The 19,165-nt window shown below is 42.3% G+C and overlaps 1 protein-coding gene across 12 annotated transcripts in view; it reads left to right on the forward strand.

Moving 5' to 3' along the window:
• Positions 1-13,130, forward strand: part of YAP1 (Yes1 associated transcriptional regulator) — a 128,742-nt gene extending 115,612 nt beyond the window's left edge. For all 12 annotated transcript variants that reach the window (XM_079788742.1, XM_079788733.1, XM_079788731.1 and 9 more), the window contains 3 exons: positions 3,913-4,043; positions 7,508-7,620; positions 9,360-13,130. In XM_079788742.1, coding sequence (XP_079644868.1) covers positions 3,913-4,043; positions 7,508-7,620; positions 9,360-9,598 — 483 coding nt within the window. In that variant the 3' untranslated portion in view covers positions 9,599-13,130. The remainder of the gene's footprint in view (positions 1-3,912; positions 4,044-7,507; positions 7,621-9,359) is intronic.
• The last annotated feature ends 6,035 nt before the right edge of the window (positions 13,131-19,165 follow it).

The following is a 19,165-nucleotide window of genomic DNA, read 5'->3' on the forward strand; positions in this document are numbered from 1 at the left end:
GAGGCTTGGGTTGCCCCTGGTGATGGAGGAAGCCAAGCTTCCCGCCCACCCTGGCCAGTCCTGGCCTCTGCTCAAGGCTACAAAGTTTCAATTACAGAAGATAAATAAATCCCAGATACCAGGGCTTCCACTTGGGTCTCCAGGGGCGTGGCCGGCCTGAAACCACCACAGGCCCCTCGCCCAGGCCGCCCCATGCCCCAAGGGAACCCCCACCCTGATCCGGGACACCCTTCAGGGCAAACCAGCCAGCCCCCACCCATGCACCAGGCCTCTATCCTATCTAATAAAAGAATAATATGCAAATTGACCATCATTCCAATACACAAGATGGCTGCCCCCATGTGGACACAAGATGGCCAGCAGGGGAGGGCAGTTGGGAGGGAGGGCAGTTGGGGGCAATCAAGCCTGCAGGGGAGGGCAGTTAGGGGTGACCAGGCAGGCAGAGGAGGGAAGCTGGGGGCAACTGGGCCTGCAGGGAAGGGCAGTTGGGGGGGACCCAGGCCTGCAGGGGAGAGCAATTGGGGGTGACCAGGCCTGCAGGGGAGGGCAGTTGGGGGGACCAGGCCTTCAGGGGAGGGCAGTTAGGGGCAATCAGGCTGGCAGGGGAGCAGTTAGGCATCAATCAGGCTGGCAGGCAGAAGCGGTTAGGGGCAATCAGGAAGGCAGGCAGGCGAGAAGTTGGGAGCCAGCAGTCCTGGATTGTGAGAGGGATGTCCCAGATTGGAGAGAGTGCAGGCTGGGCTGAGGGACACACCCTCCCTTCTCCCCCTCCTCTCCTCCCCCCCCCCCCCCCCCCGTGCACAAATTTCGTGCACCGGGCCTCTAGTTCATTCATAAAAAAAGAATAGAATCTTTCCATTTATGACATCATGGATGGATCTTGATGTCATTATACTAAGTGAAATAAGTCAGTGGAAGCCAAATACTGTTTAGTTCCACCTATAAGTAGAATCTAAAAAAACAAAATGAAAAACCAAGTTTACAGATTAAGAAAACAGATTGGTGCTTGCCAGAGTGGTGGGGTGGAGGGTGGGTTAACTGTGTGAAAGGAGTAAAAAGGTACAAAATTCCAGTATGTTTTTAATTTTTTTTTTTTTTAATCCTCACCGAAGGATATTTTTCCATTGATTTTTAGAGCAAGTGAAAGGGAGGGGGAGAGACAGAGAGAAAAACATTGATGTGAGAGAGACACATAAATTGGTTGCCTCCTGCATTGCCCAACCAGGGCCAGGGATCAAGCCAGCAACCAAGGTATGTGCACTTGACCGGAATCGATTCCTGGACCCTTCAGTCTGTGGGCCAATGCTCTATCCACTGAGCCAAACCTACTAGAGCCAAAATTCTAGTTTTAAAATAAGTTGTGGGGGTATAATGTACAGCATGGTGATTATAGTTAATAATACTGTATTATAAGTTTGAAAGTTGCTAAGAGTAAATCTTATAAATCTTCATTATGCCCAGCTGGCATGGCTCAGTGGTTGAGTGGCAGCCTTTGAACCCGAAGGTTATGATTCAGTTCCCGGTCAGGGTACATGCCTGGGTTATAGACTCAATCCTCAGTGTGGGGCGTACAGGAGGCAGCCAATCAATGATTCTTTCACTGATGTTTCTGTCTGTCTCTCCCTCTCCCTCTCTGAAATCAATAAAACTATATTTCAAAGTCTTCATCACAAGAGAAAGAAAATATTGGTAACTATGTATGGGTACGGCTGGTAACTAGACTTATTGTGGTGATTATTTCACAGTTAAGCAAATATTGTATCATTATGTTCACACCTGAAACTAATATAATATTATATGTCAATTATACCTCAATTTTTTAAAAAAGGAAAATAAAAAAGAACTGAAAGGAAGCCAGTACACTAGAATAGTGGTAGAGAGAAGATACTGGAGTCCTGAGGTCGTAGGTCTGTAGCTCTGGTAGAGTAGGAACCACATCATGCAGGAACTGGGCGGCAAGAAAATCACGGTCCCAGTGAGTGGGATGAGTGCATGTAAGATTTCCCCAAGGGGTGTGTGGGGGGGTAGGATTTCTAAGCCAGTTCCAGGGCATGACTGAGGGAATGAAGTTGAATGAATAATGGTGAAGGGGTCAGTAGCATTGCAATTTAGAGACCCAGAAACGTCCATGATAGGGATCTAGGTTTTGTGCACGGATGTTGACAAGTCTGGGGTGACGGATGCAGTTGCAGTGAAGTGAACCAAACATGACTAAAGGTTTTAGTGGTAGGCTTCATTTAAATAGCAAGGTCTTAGCCGTGCAAGTGGATGATTGAGGTAGGTGGAGATGATGATCATTGAAATCCGAAGGTCAAGGAGCTGTCATGTTGAGTGAGTGAGTCATCCACCTAATGATAGAGTGTTATGTATCTACCAGAACATTGAAATGGTAATGAGGTGAGTGGTATTTTAACATACTTGACACAGCTACGGTGTAATATAAAATGCCTTCTATTGATGAAAAGACAATATGCTAAATACTACTGTCTGTTGCCTATATTTGTAATTAAAGGAAATGCTACGTTTCAGTCAGAAGTTAGTGAAAATGTGTAATTTTATTTCCTCCATCCAAGTTCAGAGGCCCTCTTCACTCTGTCATGATTCTGTGGTTAAGAAAACCCGTTTTGAGGGATGCTACATCACAAAAGGCATAAACCTGAATTTAAAAAGGTGGTTTTTGCATGAGGAAGAATTCATAGTTTAGAAGTGATGGTGCAGAGCTCAGAATATATCTGCCACCTCAGGACCCAGTGACAACGGAGGGCGTGCGGGGCTGGAGATAGTGGGCAGGTGCTTGGTGGACAGGTGCTCGGTGGGCAGGTGCTCAGTGGGCAGGTGCCTCCGTGCAGGCTCGGCTCTGAGTTCAGGAAGGCTGCTGGAGAGAGCAGGTCCTTTGTGATAAAAAGCCATACTTCAAGCCAAAACAAAAAAGTTGAAGGGAGAGAAAGCTAATTCTCCAGTAGAGATAATGCTTATAAGAGCTTGGGAGGCACCGTGGAAACTCAAGTGAGAAAAAGGACAGAGCAGCGGTAAACTAGCCCACGGTCCTGGGCAGAGGCTGGGATGCTTGGAGGCCTGTTGAGGCAGGCCTGGAGCCATCAGGGTGGTGGTGACGCATAGCTTTGGCTCAGGTTTCCAGGTGGCATTCTGTTGTTTGGTGCCCCTGTTTAAGACAGAAAAACCTGAAGTCGCAATGAGACACCTAGCCCCAGCTGGTTTGGCTCCATGGATACCGGGTTTGATTCCGGTCAAGGGCACGGACCTGGGTTGCAGGCTTGATCCCTGGCGAGTGTAGAAGGTAACCAATCAATGTGTCTCACATCATGTTTCTCTGTCTCTACCCCTCCCTCCACTCTCTGTAAAAACCAGTGGAAAAATATCCTCAGGTGAGGATTAACAAAAAAATAAAAAAAAAGAGACACCTGATACAAAGTGTAAAACAGTACAGGAGGCGTGGAGAGGGTGTCTTACAATAAATTACCAAGTGTTCTTCTGACTTTATTTTTATTACTGATGCCAAACACACAAAACCATATTGAAGGTTAATGAGTAAAAATGCACATTAAGAGGAATTACCTTGTAAAAGACCAGATGTGCCATCCTACCCCAAGGAAGGATTTGGGAGTGTCTGCCAAAGTAAGGAAAATAACAGTGAAATTGGGTAATAAGGTACATATGTTTTGGGGTTAATAAACTAGAAAAACTTTCAATTTATATGATTTAATTTTTAATCCATATCCACCTGAAATGGATAGAAGAACTTGGTCTTTCTGACTGGGAAACTTACTTTAAATAGATGTTAATACTTTAATTTATATGCACATGGTTACCCTAATGTGCCTTGTATTTTTTTAACCTAACAATAAATTTGTTCATCTGTAGACTGATTCTGTTTGTATTTGTTTTTTCTAGGAATTAGCTCTCCGGAGCCAGTTACCAACACTGGAGCCGGATGGTGGGACTCAGAATCCAGTGTCTTCTCCTGGGATGTCTCAGGAATTGAGAACAATGACGACCAATAGCTCAGATCCCTTTCTGAACAGGTTGGTGAGAGTTACTACTGGCCAGTATCTGAAAAAGATCATAGCTTTGAGATTATTCTCCTTAGTACTTGTAATAAGCTGTTTGAACATCTGTGTGGGCCAAAAATCATAGTTGTAAAGGAATCTTTCCATAAATGGCAGGTACAATAAAACGAGGATTAAAAGCTGGCTCCTGAGAGAGGAAGTGAGCTGTTCAGACTTGTAGAGGGGATACTTAATTCACAGTCACGTGTTGCTCCTGCCTATATTGTTGACTAACCCTTACTTAAAATTACAGAATCGTGGAGAAACATGTGAATGCCTTTCTATGAAAGCAAATGAACTGCATCTTAAACCTGCTTAGGGCTGTAGGCTGCACTATAAGGAAGATTGGAAGGAATTTTCCACATAAGTGTTCACCCTGAGTGCTTCACGCAGCAGCACTACAAGGCCTTGTGCTCATAAAGGAGATAAAATGTAAATTGTGCTTTTTAAAAAATGCATTAATATTTAAGGCAGCATTTGAAATGCAGTCAAAGGAGTGGGTTACCACCAGCCTGTGATCAGGAAGCCTGTGATGTTATGTATAGTGCCTAGTCGAAAACTGCAAGTTGGAACAGGTCGTATTTGTTGCCTAGAAAACCATTTAAAATTAAGATTGGACTAGAGTTCATTCTTTTAAGTTACAAGGTATTTTAGAGTTTCAGTTTTTAAAATTAAGGAACAAATACTTTCTGGTCTTTGTGCTTTTGCTTTTTTTTTTTTTTTTTTAACTAATTTTAAACAACATAAGTTTTAAGAGACTTACAGGTCCCTTAGTTTAGGAAAGCTATTATGCTACTCATTCAGTTCTCACCAACTGAGTTGAAAACGTTATGATCTTAAGAAAAACAAACTTTGCTCTTTTGACAACATATAGTCTATTTTATTTTATTTTGGGGGAGTTTATTAAGTAAATTTAATTTCAGGGAAGGTGGGGTGGGATACAAAGCATGGGTAGAAAGACTGCTAAATATAGAACAGGCCTACATGAAATACACAGGAATTTAATGTGCTAGTTATGTAACAAAACATTCACCTCATTCAGCAGTGTTTTAACCTCACGTTGACACATACAGTTTAAAGTTCTGCCAAAAACTGAGTGTATTTATATAAGACTATAGTTCTGAACTTCAACTGAAGCTAGTTAAGAAAGGTCATAGCCACAGAATATTTGTTCCCCCCACAAGGGAAATTTCAGATCAGTATAATTCCAGTACCCATCTATTGAAGGCCTGTATTGATCCAGGGATAAAATTAGGCTACTTAGAAAAATGGACAGAATGTATATCTTTCTTAGTCACTGGTGAAGATTCTTTCTTAAAACCTCTGAAAGCTGGGCTGCAGTTGGCGATTGTGATTTCTGGTACAGATCTCAGCGTGGCAGATCGTCAGTGATATTAGTCCAAAGGCAAAATGCTGTGTCCACTCTCTATAGTGCCTCTACCCCCATTTCTGAAACACGCATCTGACTATACCATTTCTCTTTCAAAAACTTATGGTGGTTTCCCCATTGCCTGTTAACTCAGTTCATACAGATTTCTTAAGCTCTAAACACTCCCCTAACTTGCCATGGAGTTGACTCTTAGCAGTGGTGCAACATCCCCTTATCTCCCTTTTACCCTGAAAGCCTTCAGGGCCAAGGTGTCCTGTCCACGAAACCTTCCCACTGTACTTTTTAAGCTCCCTCCTCTTTGTTCTAAAAGCCACTGCGCTCACATAGCCCTTTGTGTGATTCATTCCTGTTTTTATTTGCTCATCTCCCGCCCTGAAGTGTGAGCCTCTCAGAAAGCACCCGGTGTTGGTGGTTATTGCTTTTAACCTCCTCTGCATCTGAGCCTAGTCTAATGCCTGTTGTAGTAGCAGATGCTCATGTATGTTTATGGCATGGCAATGGGGTTCTGCAGGGAGCAAGCATCTCCTTGTCAGGGAAGTGGCTCTGTAACTCCATCCTCAGGAATGCCATGTGCTTCCCTGTGGCTTGGAGAGAGCTGCACAACTGTGTAAGTCCAGCTGTTCCATAGCAGAGTCCGGAGAGTTTGGTGTGTGCCCATGCTTAGCAGTGGGAACAGTGACAACTAGGACCAGGCCTTGTCCTGGATCAGGGCAGGCAAAATAAAAACAAACCACATCCTAAGGCCTTCTCCTGTGCGGCTGCATTGTATACAAATGGTCTCAGAGGCAAAATTGTGTTTTCTTGGGTCTGTGTGAGGCTTTTGAATCTTGCCGAAATCTGGCAGAAGCATTAGAGCAAACCAGTGGTCACAATATACAGAGTGGGGGAAGAAATTTGGGGGAACCGAGCTTTCACCTTGAGCAACTATTAAAGCTCCTTTATAAAGCTTAGTTGTTTTTATTTGTTAGTTGGTTTGTTTTTGTTAATTCTCACCCGAGGATATTTTCCCATTGGTTTTTAGAGAGAGTAGAAGAGAGAAACATTGATGTGAGAGAAACACATCAATTGGTTGCCTCCTGCATAAGCCCCAACCAGGGCCCAGGCCAGGGAGGAGCCTGCAACTGAGGTACGTGCCCTTGACCGGAATCGAACCCGGGACCCTTTGGTCCACGGGCCGATGCTCTATCCACTGAGCCAAACCGTCTAGGACTGTGTTTGTTTTTTAACATTTGTGTAACTAAATAGCTGCTTACATGTCCAAGCTGTGAGGTAAGTTAAAGTTTACATCATGGTCACAGACCCATGAACAACAGTTGCCTTTATTTCACACTTTGCCATAAAATGTCCTAGAATTGGTAGAACCCCACATTTTACAGTCAATGCCAGCTGCTGTCTGCAGAGCCACTAGCTTCTGAGGCATTTGGGTTTTCCCCTTAAAACAGAAGCAATCTTTCCCAAGATCAAGCAATGGGAGTTCCTAGAGAATCGGCAGTGACTTATCTCTTCTGGTCTAGTCCAAACAGGAATTCTGGTTCTTTATTTTTGCATTGATTTTTTCCCCCTTGGCTTAAACTCTCCGCAGAAGAACTGGGAGTTTAATGTGATTCTAGTACAGACATGTCTCACCGCCCACCTAAAGTCTGTGTTGCCACCTACACCTGTGCTACCACTATTTGGGGAATGGAGACCTTGAAATAAGTATGTAGATCTCCCAAATTCAAAATGGAATTACAAAGAGAAGACCTAGACAGAGAATTTCTGTCAGCTGGGAACTGAATAGATCTTTTTTATTCCCTATAACCATCAGGCCCAGACATTTAAGAGAAATCTTGGCCCCTTAGAACTGCAGCTTCGATTAGGATGACTTTTTCTATTTCATTGCACTGACCAAGGGCTGTACATGGGCCCTGAAGGGAGGGAGCTGGTTTCAGATGTTGGAGGGCAGCAATTTTCACTAATCCTCTTTGAGAATCCTGTTAGTGCTCAGCAGGTGTTTATTTTTACTTGAAATCGTTTTTATTTTTGTATTGGTCTTTAACTCTCTTTGTAGTGGCACCTATCACTCTCGAGATGAGAGTACAGACAGTGGACTGAGCATGAGCAGCTACAGTGTCCCTCGAACCCCAGATGACTTCTTGAACAGTGTTGATGAAATGGATACAGGTTGGTATTCCTTATCCCTCTGAAGAATTGACTGCCAGGCAAGTACCATCATTTTATCATCAGGGCTAATAAGCTGTGAGCAACGATTATTCAGAAGAAAGCCATTAAAATTCTATCAACTTCAATTCAAATTGTGCCTTCTTTTATGGCAATTTGTAATTTAAGTCTTTTCTCAGTTTTTAAATGTGATGGAATCTTAGCTCTATTTGAACAAAATGAGGACATGACTTGTTTTATTTATTTTTTAACCCTTACCTGAGGATATTTTTGCATTGATTTTAGAGAGAGGGAAAGACAGAGAGAAACATCGATGTGAAAGAAACACATCGATTGGTTGCCTCCTGCACAAGGCCTGACCAGGGCTCAGGCCGGTGAGGAGCCTGCAGCTGAGGAAGGTGCCCTTGACCCAAATCAAAACTCCGACCGTTCAGTCTGCAGCCGACGCTCTATCCACCGAGCTAAACCTGCTAGGGCAAAGACATGACTTATTTTAGCATTTAAAATAGTGGATAGTTGGCAGGGGAATTCAGGACCTTATTAGAATTCTCTATTAATGGAGATTTATAGTCGTAATTTTGAAGAGAAATTTCTATATGTGATTCAGTGTCTGCCTCTCTCTTTTCTCAGAGGGCTTTTGGTCCAACTTAGGTGTTACGGGGCTCAGGAAACCAAGTGGGGAAGGCTTGGTGATGGGGTTCACCTACTTTATTGTTAGAATAGTTACAGGAGTCTTGCAGGTGCTGAGAAATACCTGCCTCACAGAGTCATTGAGGAACCCTTTCTCCTGTGGCTCACCTGGTTGCCCTGGACTTGGCAACTGTCAGAGGGCAGGAACTGGCAGGAACGTGCAGCCATTCTCCAGCTGGCGGGTTCTTAGCTGACAGTGTTTGGCCAGTCTTTTGTCAAAGCCTGTGCTCATCCAGCTCATGGCGGTGATGCTTCCTAGAATCCCCTGTCCCCCTTTGTCTCGGCTTATCTAAATCCTCAGTCATCCTTAGGAGTCATTTCAGACCCCTCTCATTCAAATACATTTCCTTACTCCTGTTCCCCATTTGTCTTTTCTCCAAGTCACTATAACACTTAATGGTTCCTGTTAATTTTTCTGAAAATTGGAGCTCTAAGGAATGTTAACTTTGTCATGTGCCCCCCAAAAGGGTTTTGTGGCCAGGCAAATTTGGGAAACCCAGAAGCAAAGCAAAGAGGACTTATTTATTCAAGGACTTCTTGGGAGACTTGCTTTGCTGTATTATGAAATGTGAATCTCCAAGAGTGGAATAGAGTTTTCATCCAGTCCTTTTACTTTAGTGTTTCCCAAAGTGTATTTAGGGAAAGATGGGACTATACCATTCATTTTCCTATTTCCTCTTACGCTGGTGTGCTATCTGGAAGAGAATCAGGTGGTGACGCTCTTGTGTGGTGTGCTTGCTCCTTCTTCCTTGCTATATATAATTTTTCAGGGGATTTTTACTTTTATCATAGCTCTCCCCCTCCTTTAGTGCTCAGCACATAGTGATACGCAAGCAGTCAAATTGTTGGTTAAATATGTGGACAAATGTTTAAGCAGAAGTAATATTGGCATTGTTATTTATGAGTTGTTTGGTCTAAAATAAGCTGTGCATCATTTCAGGTCAGTCAGGAGTGCTTTTCTTTATGCATTTCTGTGTGCTCTCACATGATACAGCTCTGTTCTTATCTTTTCCACAAGAACCTTATTCTGTCTCTTTCTCTGTTCCAACTAGGTGATACGATCAACCAAAGCACGCTGCCCTCACAGCAGAATCGTTTTCCAGACTACCTTGAAGCCATTCCTGGGACAAATGTGGACCTTGGAACACTGGAGGGAGATGGAATGAACATAGAAGGAGAGGAATTGATGCCAAGTCTGCAGGAAGCTCTGAGTTCTGACATCCTAAATGACATGGAGTCCGTTTTGGCTGCCACCAAGCTAGATAAAGAAAGCTTCCTTACATGGTTATAGAGCCCTCAGGTAGACTGAATTCTAAATCTGTGAAGGATCTAAGGAGATAAGACACACATACCAGAAATTTCCAAATAAGCCAGTTGCGATCTCCTGGCTAATACAGAAAAAGATGAACAAACGTCCAGCAAGATTCTTTCATCCACTATTTTGCTCTTCCTTGTCCATTGCTGCTGTTACTATATTGCTGACCTCTTTCATAGTTGGCCCTAAAGAATCAAAAAAAGCCACAAAACTTTTTGTTTCTTTTGCTATTATAACTACTGTTTGTTTTGGGGGCTAGGGGAAGTGAGCCTGTTTTGATGATGGATGCCATTCCTTTTGCCCAGTTAGATGTTCACCAATTATTTTAACTAAATAGACAGACCTGGAAGTCAGATGCTTCATGTCACCACATTTAGTTTGTTTAAGCAATTATTTCTTCAGCTGCTTTTGGCCAGTGGAAAAACATGACTTACTGGTCTGATAAACCAAATATGTTGTGTCTGATATTAAGTACTTAATGATGATTTGGAGAGATAGCTGAAACCAAGGCTGAAGACTGTTTTACTTTCAGTGGGTTTTGTTTTGTTTTGTTTGTTTTTTTCCTCCTAGTGCTATATCATTAGTCACTTAGTGACTTTGATTTTATTTTAGGAGCTTATAAGGCATGAGACAATTTCCATAGAAATATATTAATTATTACCACATACTCTAGTATAGGTTTTGATGGGTTTTATTGTGGGTTCGTTTTGTTTTGGTTGATTGGGTTTTTGTTTTTGTTTTTGTGGGTGTGTGTTTTTTCCTGGAACCGAGAATGACCATAGTAGTGAATCTGTTTATAGTTGTAGCTGGGATGGTTATTATAGTTTCTTTGGTAAAATCTACATTTCCTGATTTTTTACATTTTTATTTAAATCTTGATTATCTGCTCTCTACATATATATACATATATATGTGTGTGTGTATATATATGTACGCATATATATATATACACACACATACATATACACATACACACCCTGACACACTTATAATTTTATATGATAGTGTGATAGCAGAATGTATTTTTTTTTTTTTTAGGTTTCCCTACTTTCCAACTTATTTTAAAGTGGTAGTTTTGAATATATGCATTTAGAATACATGACTGATAGTTTATATTTCACAGGTAGTTTAAATCTGGTTGGGGCAGTCTACAGATGTTTGAGGAAGTTTCATGTTCTAGAAAGGCTGTTGTTGTGGATAATGCCTTAAGGATAATGCCCTCCGGGCACACAGTGAATATTATCTGATAAATTTGAAAGTAGCAAACAGGAAATGGCTATATTTTCCCCTTCTTACTCCCTTGGACTAATTTTAAGTCTTGATGGGCAATCACTGAGTAGGTTCATAATGTACATGACAGAAGTAAGCTTTATGTGGTCATGCACCTGCCTTTAGTTTTGGAAGTTTTACCTTCACCTTAGTTTTGGAAGTAAATTCTAGTTATTTTAGTTGTCATTTGTTAATGATCATTAACTACATTGAAATATTGCCTACAAGACTATTCATATAAGACTTGCTCCTACTTCTGTATACTGAGAATTGACCCTGGACAGTATAATACTGTACGGTCATGCGTTAGCTGATAAAGTAGTCAGATTAATAAATGTATATTGGTAGTTGACTTTAGCAAAGAAATAGTGATAATCGTGAGTATACTTTTATTTTTACAGGAAGAGATATTACTAGAGTATGTGTCTACAGGAGTAATAATGGTTTCCAAAGAGTATTTTTTAAAGGAAAAAAATGAGCATGAATCCACTCTTCAGTATAAGCTATGAAGGAATAGTTGGGTGTGAATTATAGTGGCACCAGCTAGCACCTCTGTGATTAAGGGTCTTTCAGTGTTCCTAGAGTAACCCTTATTTTCAAGGGTTTATAACAGGCATAAAATCTCTTTTCCTGGCTAAACCTGTTATGAAAAGCCTCAGCTTGGGAAGATAGATTTTTTTTTCTAATTACAAAACCTAAGTATTTGACCCTTCGGTTTAGAGAAGTACAAAAGTTGGAAGTTTCATATTAAGTATTTTCAGTGCTCAAAAACAATGCAATCTCTGTGTTATATGTAAGGATTAATAGGTCAATCACTCATAATAATTGACTCTAAGGCTTTTTATTAAGAAAACACCGGAAAGATTAAATCTTGAAATAAGTCTGGGGGAAAGTGGCCACTGTGCAAATACATTGATTTTTTTTTTTAGAGCAATAATGAAATTCTACTTAGAATGCATAATTGAGTATATGAATGATATAGCATGTTGGGTTTTTAATGTGTAGAAAATAAAGCTATTTGGAAGGAGTGCCTACAGTTTGCTAGTAAGCGGCAAGTCAAGATCGTATCTTATATACCAGCAGAGTAGCTCTAGGTAAGGGAGGGGCGGGGAGGGGGTTGTGAAGACTTAGTGGGACTTTGATAGAGAACTTTATAACCTTTTTCTTCAGTAAGGACTTTATCTTGCATCTTGCTGTCATTGAAGGCAGCTGTTCCTAAAATTTCAATCACTTAGGTACACCCACAAAATGAGACTATGGAGTTCTTCATTTCCCCTCGACTTTCATTTGCCCAGTGATACCTCAATGTCGTGGCAGCACTGTGGTCCGAGACAGGCACAGTACTCTGACCTTGTCTCCCTCTGTACTGGCCTGAGGGAGACCTGAGTCCTTTCTCTTTCACAGCCTCAGTATGGTCTTTCTTGTTTTATGTCCTTGTTCCTAATGTAAACGTGTTTAACTGCTTCTTGGTTGTTATGGGTGGCATTGGGATAAGATTTTTAACTGGGTATTCTTGAAATGCTTTTACAATAAACCAGTTTTTATAATCTTTAAATTTTATCAGCTTTTTACATTTGTGTTCTTTTCAATTAGGGCTAAGATCTACTTATGGTTGATGGAGCACATTGATTTAGTGTTTCAGATTTTCCAAAGCACTATTTTCTATAATAACTATTTTCTAAATATAGTGCCTTTTTTGAAAGAAAAAAAAAAGAACAAAGGAAATGACTTTTATAAATAAATAATGTTGCTGTTTTAAGTATTCATATTAAATAGATGCATTCTGTATGGAACCTTGACAAAAACACTGAAAATAACAGTAATTAATTGTGTAATTCATAATTCATACCAATCAGTGTTGAAACTTAAACCGTGCAAAGTGGAAGCCAATATCCAGTGATTAACAACTTCATAGCTTTTGCACATCTGAGAAGTGAGTGCTCAGATGAATTTTATCTTCAGCCAGCATGTTTTTATAAGAATTGTGGGTGTGTCTATCTTAACAATTGTTTCTGTATCTTGAAAAAGTATCCTCCACATTTTAAATGTTTTATATTAGAGAATTCTTTAATGCACACTTGTCAAATATATATATATAGTACCAATGTTACCTTTTTCGTTTTAGATGTAAGAGCATGCTTATCATATGTTAGGTACTTACATAAATTGTTACATTATTTTTTCTTATGTAATACCTTTTTGTTTGTTTATGTGGTTCAAATATATTCTTTAAACTCTTCTTTTGTTGTTTTTAACAATTAATATATTTAAACTTTTTGGCTTCTTAATGGACTTCCAATATAACAAGTATATTGGAAGTCCATTATTTTTTTGGTGATAAAAATATAAAAGGTGATTCAGTAGTAACTGGTACAGAGGTGAACGTAAGGTAAGCTTGTCATTTGAACTTGTGAAGTACTTTCTGCTCTGCTCTCGTCATGTAGACCATCCCATCAGTGGTAGTGTGTAAGCAGAATTGCCACCTTCATTCTTAAGTAGCTTTGCTACATGTAACAGCACAGAAGAAACAGAGGAACTTGACACAGTCTTTCAAAGTAGCCTTTGGTTTTATTTCTCCAAAATATTGGCTCATGGTATCCAAAATATAACACTTATAATAGTGAAAATTATTAGTCACTGTTTTATAAATAAATAAAAAACTCACAAATTTAAGTGGTAGGTTCTGAACTTTTAAGAAGTAGATTTGATTGTCTGAAAATTATTTCTTTTTTTAATGGTTTTTAAAAAATATGTATTGATTTTTAGAGAGGACGGGAGAGAGAAAAACATCAATGTGAGAGTGAAACATCAATTGGCTGCCTCCTGCATTTCTCCTATCGAGGATCAAGCCTGCAGTCTGGGCATGTGCCCTGACTAGGAACTGAACCTGTAACCTTTCAGTGCATGGGCCAACACCCAACCAATGGACAACACCTGCCATATCTTCAATTATTTAATTTTTTGTTTTGTTAATCCTCACCCGCGGATATTTTTCCATTGATTCTTTAAGGAGAGTGGAAGAGAGGGAAAAGACAGAAACAATGATGTGAGAGAAACACATCAATTGGTTGCCTCCTGCACAAGCCCTGACCAGGACCTGGGCCGGGGAGGAGCCTGCAACCAAGGTATGTGCCCTTGACCAGAATCGAACCCAGGACCCTTCAGTCTGCAGGCCAACACTTCATCCACTGAGCCAAATCAGTTAGGGCTTTATCTTCAACTAGAGGCCTGGTGCGTAAAAATTTTGTGCACTGGGGCAGGGGGTCGCTCAGCCCGGCCTGTGCCCTCTCGCAGTCCTGGACCCCTTGGGGGATGTCTTACTGCCTGGGGAGCGGGCGTAAGCCAGCAGTTGGACATCCCTCTCGCAGTCTGGGACCCATCACTCCTTACCGCCCACCTGCAGCAGAGGCAGGAGAGGCTCCTGCCACTCCACTGCACTTGCCAGCCGTGAGCCCGGCTTCTGGCTGAGCGGCACTCCCCCTGTGGGAGCGCACTGACTGACCCCCTGCGGGAAGCTCCTGCGTTTAGTGTCTGCCCCCGGTGGTCAGTGCACGTCATACAACTGGTCGTTCTGCTGTTGGGATGATTTGCATATTAGGGTTTTATTATATAGGATGACAGATCAGTTTTAGTGAGGCTAATCTAAAAACTTCATATTTTGTTATTTCTTTACAATAGAAGAACACTAATGTCATGGAGCTTGAAAATTATCGTTTGCCTTGCCTTGTGCAAAATGTCTGATTATACATCTTAGCTCAAAACTAAACCTGTGCCTGCAGGCTGTACCTATGTTGGATGGCTTGAAGCCCAGTTACCTTCATTCTGGATTATGTGAACCGGAATTGTACTACCTTTAGGTAACTGATTTAGTCTAGTTCAGCAGAATACTCAGAAGCTTACAGGGGTGGGTCATTAATGTGGATTTGAGAAGAAGTTTCTAGAGAGAACAAGGAGGGGCATTCTAAATATTTAGAAGTATAGTAATCTTACTTAGAGCCTGATACTGAGTAATTTACATAATGTTTTTCTTAGAAGACAAACCCAAAACTAAAATAGCTCAGAAAATGAATCGCCCAGCTGGCATAAGCAGACAGATGTTTGCGTGTTGTTTATTTCAGAGAGGGGGGGAAGAATAACAACTAGTAATAAAAGGAAACCCAGGTGGTAACTGCAGGACTTGAGTTATGTTTAGTTCCCCCTGGTTTCCATCTTGTCGCTGAGGGTGCAGAAGAGCAGCCCAAGGACCCCATCATGTTTTCTTCCGTCATGGCAACCAGACCACCCCTGATCCTGGCTGCCGTAAATTACATCAGGTTCATGTTCCGTTACATGGAGAATCTGGCTGTACTTGGTAGTTCTGAGTAGGTTCCTGTGCTGCTGGATTCAGACATGTCTCTGGCAGGGTATGTGCCAAGTTGTCTCACTTTCAACTATTGGCATTTACTCGCTTTATTCTAATCACCATGAGAAACTTGATAAAGTATTCTGATTAAAGTTTTATTACTGAATTAGAAATCAGATGAAAATCCTGTGACATTTAGTAACTGTTGTTTTCCCAAATCACCTATAGAATATTTTTTGCCATATTGCCTGGATACAAGAGCTCTGATATAAGTAAAATTGATAATTTCCCAGCCATAAACATAGCCTTAGACTGGCAGACTCAAAGCTACCACATATGAAAAGAGTTGCAGAATCAAGATACTAGCAAAACAAGATGATATTGAAAAGGTACTCTGAATTTTTTAATCTGCCATATTTTAACAGAAAACTTACAAACGCAGTGACTAGTTAAACCCTGTAGGAGTTAAAAAACAAACAAAAAACTGGTATCTGTGTGCTATTCAAAGCAGTATTTGGAGATAACTGAGCAAAAAGTCTCTTAGTCTACCTCTGTAAAATTCCTAAACTGCTAATCTGGTAATTGTAATGTTTGTTTTTAATGTAAAACTATTAAAAACAAGTTACTATAACTTTGTAAAATTGATACGGTTTTTAAAAGTAAATGAGTGGACAGGGCTAGATTCTTAGTCAAAGGAACCTCTCTTAAGAAATCACCAAAAAAAACAAATAGGATCGAAACCAGGAGGATGTCCTTAGCATATTTAACACGTTAAGCGCCAAGCCTGTTTTGTCTTTCCATTTAGCCTGCGATATCCGATTTCACCCATATGCTGGCGGCACCAGTGACTGACCGGTCTGGACAGAAAGTATAGTGTCAGTCACCGGTGATTGACATGGTGCTTAATGTGTTAAGGCTGCTAACTTATTTGTTAGTGTTATGACACACCTTTACCCATATTCCTTCATGTATTATCCCAAGTTTATTTTATGATGAGACTATAGTTTCCATGATCTTCACAGAATCTATATAAAATACTCTATTAGTTAAACATCACCTTTTGGTATAATTTGCTTTGTGGGATGTTATGGAAACCACACCTCAGTATTCCATTTGTTCAGTTACAAATTATTGTGTTATAGTGGATTTACACAAGGTTGTAATGATGCTCTGTGTAGACAATTGTGATAAATTCATATTCTCAAAGCTGTGGGTTAAGTGGCAGAATCTGAGGAAAAAGCACTGTTGCATTTCAGTTCAGTACTATTTCTATGAGCTGCTGAAGCCAGCTACTCGAAGCTAACATAGTGATGACTGAACTAAGAAATTTGGCTTAAGGTCATTTCTCTTTAAGAGAACCTTATAGCAACTTGTATTTAGGCACCTCTTTCTACTGATTAAAAGCTAAGCATATCTGTAGCCAGGGTTCAACAGAGGCATCTCTGGCTGTAGGTTGGCAGGATCTAAATGCTGAGTCAGAATATCACAACTGTAGGACTCTGATTTCTGGGGTGACCATAAATCAAGACCTTAGATTTTGTGAGAGAGGAAAAAAAAAAAATCATACACACGAGCAGCTTGAAATCACACTGCAAAACCACTTGAACAATATCTTACGAAGAAAACCATTTGCTGAAGTGTTTTCTCCGGGCACCAGGAAGTCTCTTGATCCCTCTAAAATAATCTCACGGGAGTGGCCAAAGGAGAATGTGGGCTTGAGATTTAGTTGTCTTTTACAACTCAAACCATTAACAATGTAGTTCTTCTGCATTCTAGGCCAGAGGAATTTCTACAGAAGTCTGCAGTGGGTTTTCAGTAGAACAGCATGAGCCCATAAACTGTCCAATCAAAAAACAGCTGGTGGCTCACCAGGCATGTGTGTGTGCACCAGTTCAGAACTCCCTGTTGAAGGTACATTGTTGATCTGGAGTGGAGTGGTAAGCCCTGGCCAAATTTGGAATATTGTTTAGGAAATGTAACACTGATTTGAACTAAAAAAAAAATAACTGTAGATCAAATTCCTATCGTTCTTCCAAAGTCATTAAAACAAAATTCTCAACAGTTTCATAGTTGTAGCCTGCTAACTGCAGCAAATTATTCCAGTCAGGTTGATGTTCCACTGCCATCATTTATTGTGTGACTTGAAGACTAAGACTTATTCCATCGAGGGTAAAGGAAAAATACTGTAATTTACACAATCTCTAACACTGGTTATTAAGACCAAAACAAAATATAAGAGTAACTGGTGAACTGTTAAACATACTTTAACAGTAAAGCTTTTTTAACATGTCCATGATTTTTCTCAGTATTATCTTGTTTAGAAATATACCTTACTGAATAATTCAAAATTGCCCTTCAAACTTGAGATCTACTGGTATTTGCCTTGCTCTCATTAGTATTGCACACAAAGTAACTTACCTCTCCCCATCTATATATATAAAAGCCTAAGCGACCGTTACGACCAAACCACCAGAACGACCAGTCAACCAGTTGCTCTGATGCGCACTGACCACCAGGGGGCAGACGCTCGTGCGGGAGCTTCCCCTGGTGGTCAGTGCACTCCCACAGCCAACATCCCATGGCCCTTATCCTCCCCCTGCACTGGCCAACCTGCAGCCCCTTCCCCACCCTGGCCGACCCCCCCGATCGGCCCCAATGCAGGGGCTGGCCGGACAACCTCCCCCTGGCCAGCCGGCCCTGATCGGCCCCGATTGGGACTGGGCGAGACAGCCCCGATCACCGACCAGGCTAAGGGACCCCACCTGTTCACAAATTTGTGCACCGGGACTCTAGTTTTTATATAAGTACTAGAGGCCCAGTGCACGAATTCATGCATGGGTGGGGGCCAGCTGGCCCAGCCCCAATTGGCGCAGATCGGGGCTGGGCCTGTCGGGAGGAGGAGATGGCGGGAGGTTGGCCAGCCGGGGGGAGGGGCTACGGGTGATTGGCTGGTGGGTCCTGCCCCCAATTGGGGTTGGGGGGCCAATTGGGGGCAGGGCTGGCCATGGGGAGGGGCTGTGGGTGGTGGGCCAGCTGGCCCCATCCCTGAATGGGGTGGGGGTGCTGATAAGGGGCCAGTGGCCTGGGGGAGGGGCCATGGGTGGTTGGCTGGCTGGCCCTGCCCCTGATTGGGGTGAGGGGGCAATCTGAGGTGGGGCCAGGTGGGGGGAGGGGTTTCAGGAGGTTGGCCGGCCGGCTCCACCCCCTATTGGGGGGGGCAATCATGGGCGGGGCCGGCCAGAGGGAGGAGCTGAGGGCTGATCAGGTTAGTGGGGGCTCAAGGGGGACGGGGCCAGCAAGGGGAGGAGCTGCAAGAGGTTGGCTGGCCAGCTCCACCCCCATTTGGGTGGGGAGTGTGATCAGGTGCAGGGCAGCCGGGGAGAGGGGCTTCAGGGGGTTGGCCAGCTGGCCCCGCCCTTGATTGGTGTGGGAGAGTCTGATAGGGGCGGGCCAGCCTGTGGGAGGGGCCGTGTGAGGTTGGCCGGCCGGCCCCACCCCCTGATCTGGCCAGTTTGCTGGCAACAGTGGGCGTCATAGCGAATGGTCGTTCCAGTGGTTACGGTGTTATGGTTGCTGGCTTTTTATATAGATAGACTAGAGTCCCATTGCATGAAGATTCATGCAATAGGCCTTCCTTCCCCTGGCTGCCGGCACCGATTTTCCTCCAGCACCCAGGACCTGGGCTGCAGCGGAGCCAAGCCTTCAGCCTTCAGCAGAGCCTTCAGTCTTCAGTCTTCACTCCGTGCCTGCATATGCAAATTAACCTGCCATTTTGTTGGGTTACTTTGCATACTCATTCCTGATTGGCTGGTGGGCATTGTGGAGATACGGTCAATTTGCATCTTTCTCTTTTATTAGCCCTTTTAGTGCCAGCCTCTTAGGCCTGGTATACGTGAAAAATGCCATGGCTTTTTTGACGAATTTGCAAGTTT

This window comes from Cnephaeus nilssonii (genome assembly GCF_951640355.1).
Source record: "Cnephaeus nilssonii genome assembly, chromosome: 13".
Taxonomy (NCBI): Eukaryota; Metazoa; Chordata; class Mammalia; order Chiroptera; family Vespertilionidae; genus Cnephaeus; species Cnephaeus nilssonii.